The 2,500-nt window shown below is 44.6% G+C and overlaps 2 protein-coding genes across 3 annotated transcripts in view; both read right to left on the reverse strand.

Annotated features, from left to right (window-relative positions):
* Positions 1-328: 328 nt before the first annotated feature.
* The window catches only part of LOC119571197 (calpain-A-like), a gene marked incomplete at both ends in the record, with an annotated part of 10,404 nt that continues 8,232 nt past the window's right edge, over positions 329-2,500 (reverse strand). The window contains 1 exon segment of the mRNA XM_037918610.1: positions 329-601. Within this exon segment, the coding sequence (XP_037774538.1) occupies positions 329-601 (273 nt within the window).
* Positions 721-2,500, reverse strand: part of LOC119571199 — a 3,137-nt gene continuing 1,357 nt past the window's right edge. Inside the window, exon 2 of one of the 2 annotated variants that reach the window (XM_037918612.1) lies at positions 721-1,083. In XM_037918612.1, coding sequence (XP_037774540.1) covers positions 736-1,083 — 348 coding nt within the window. In that variant the 3' untranslated portion in view covers positions 721-735. Of the gene's footprint in view, positions 1,084-1,215; positions 1,318-2,500 lie in introns of those variants that run through there. The other variant, XR_005228545.1, reaches the window with a different exon arrangement.

Genomic DNA, 2,500 nt, shown 5'->3' on the forward strand with positions numbered 1-2,500 from the left:
TCTTTTTTCTCTCTCCTTTCCCTTCTCTTCTCTCTCTCTCTCTGTCTCATTCTCTCTCTCTCTCTCTCTCTCTCTCATTCTCCCTCCCTCTCTCTCTCCCTCTTTCTCCCTCACTCTCCCTCACCTTCCACGACATCCAGAACTCCCCATCGTGCTCGAAGGTCAGCCCCATCTCCTCCTTCTCCTCGTCCGGGATGAACTGCCACTCCTGGCTCTTGTCGCTCCCTCTCTCCCTCATTCTCCCTCCCTATTTCTCCCTCACTCTCCCTCCCTCATTCTCCCTCCCTCTTTCTCCCTCACTCTCCCTCATTCTCCCTCTCTCCCTCACCTTCCACGACATCCAGAACTCCCCATCGTGCTCGAAGGTCAGCCCCATCTCCTCCTTTTCCTCGTCCGGAATGAACTGCCACTCCTGGCTCTTGTCGCTCCACGCCCCCAGCCACTCGGCCTCGTTGCCCCACGGGTTGCGGATCCGGACCAGGGGGATCTTGCCCGAGACGCGAGGGGTCTCGATCTCGCAGTACTTGATGCGGGTGAGGGAGTAGGCGTGGCCGCGCACGAGGCCGTTGGTGCAGCGGGCCTCCACTTCGTTGGGGTCGGGCTGTGGAGGAAGGTAAGAGAATTAGAGAGGAGAATAAACAGGAGAATAAACAGGAGGAGAATAAACAGGAGAATAAACAGGAGAGAGAATTAAACAGGAGAATTAAACAGGAGGAGAATAAACAGGAGAGAGAATTAAAGAGGAGAATAAACAGGAGGAGAGGGAATTCTAAGAAGAGTGAGAGGGAATTCTAAGAGGTCTGGATGCGGGTGAGGGAGTAGGCGTGGCCGCGCACGAGGCCGTTGGTGCAGCGGGCCTCCACTTCGTTGGGGTCGGGCTGGGGGGGAAGATAAGAGAATTAGAGAGGAGAATAAACAGGAGAATAAACAGGAGAGAGAATTAAAGAGGAGAATAAACAGGAGGAGAGGGAATTCTAAGAAGAGTGAGAGGGAATTATAAGAGGTCTGGATGCGGGTGAGGGAGTAGGCGTGGCCGCGCACGAGGCCGTTGGTGCAGCGGGCCTCCACTTCGTTGGGGTCGGGCTGCGGGGGGAAGGTAAGAGAATTAGAGAGGAGAATAAACAGGAGAATAAACAGGAGGAGAATAAACAGGGAGAATAAACAGGAGAGAGAATTAAAGAGGAGAATAAACAGGAGGAGAGGGAATTCTAAGAAGAGTGAGAGGGAATTATAAGAGGTCTGGATGCGGGTGAGGGAGTAGGCGTGGCCGCGCACGAGGCCGTTGGCGCAGCGGGCCTCCACTTCGTTGGGGTCGGGCTGTGGAGGAAGATAGGATTAAATAAGAGAATTAAATAGGAGAATTAGAGATTGAAATAGGAGAATTAGAGAGGAGAATAAACAGGAGGAAGATAGGATTAAATAGGAGAATTAAATAGGAGAATAAACAGGAGGAGAGGAGAATTAAAGAGGAGAATTAAAGAGAAGAATAAACAGGAGGAGAGGGAATTAAAGAAGAGAATTAAAAAGGAGAATTAAAGAGAAGAATAAACAGGAGGAGAGGGAACTAAGAAGAAAAGGAGAGGGAGTCTCGATGCGGATGAGGGAGGAGGAGAGGAAGAGAGAATAAACGGGAGGACGAGACGGAGGATTAAAAAGGAGAATTAAGAGAATGAGAGGGAGTTAAGAGGAGAAAGACGGGAGAGAGAATTAAGAGAATGAGAGGGAATTAAGAGGAGAAAGACGGGAGAGAGAATTAAGAGAATGAGAGGGAATTAAGAGGAGAAAGACGGGAGAATAAAGAGGAGGACGAGAAGGAATTAAAAAGAGATAGAGAGAATAAAAAGGAGAAAGAGAGAGAGAGAATAAGAGAGAGAAAGAGACTGAATAAAAAGGAGAGAGAGAGAGAATTAAGAGAATGAGAATAAAAAGGAGAGAGAGAGAGAATAAGAGAGAGAAAGAGACTGAATAAAAAGGAGAGAGAGAGAGAATTAAGAGAATGAGAATAAAAAGGAGAGAGAGAGAGAGAATTAAGAGAATGAGAATAAAAAGGAGAGAGAGAGAGAGAGAGAGAATAAGAGAAAGAGACTGAATAAAAAGGAGAGAGAGAGAGAGAGAATTAAGAGAATGAGAGAATTAAAAGAAAACAGGATAATAAAAAGGAGAAAGAGAGAGAGAATGAAAAGAATAAGAAGTATGGTTAAAGGAAGTGAAAAAGAACGAGACATAAGAAAAAGTAAAAAGATTGGGACGTATAAGAAAATGAAAAGACTTTATGAGAAAATGAAATAAATGAGACGTGAGAGAAAATTAAAATTAAGGAGACGTAAAAGAAAAAAATAAAGATGTGAAAGAAAGTGAAATAAATGAGACGTAAGAGAAAATGAAATAAAAGAGACGTAAGAGAAAATGAATATAAAGGAGACATGAGAAAAATGAAAATAAAGAAAAAAAACGAAAAAAAAAAAGAAAAAGAAAATAGAAAAAATGAAAGAAGAATGAA

The sequence above is a fragment of the Penaeus monodon genome, unplaced genomic scaffold (assembly GCF_015228065.2).
Source record: "Penaeus monodon isolate SGIC_2016 unplaced genomic scaffold, NSTDA_Pmon_1 PmonScaffold_545, whole genome shotgun sequence".
Lineage (NCBI taxonomy): Eukaryota > Metazoa > Arthropoda > Malacostraca > Decapoda > Penaeidae > Penaeus > Penaeus monodon.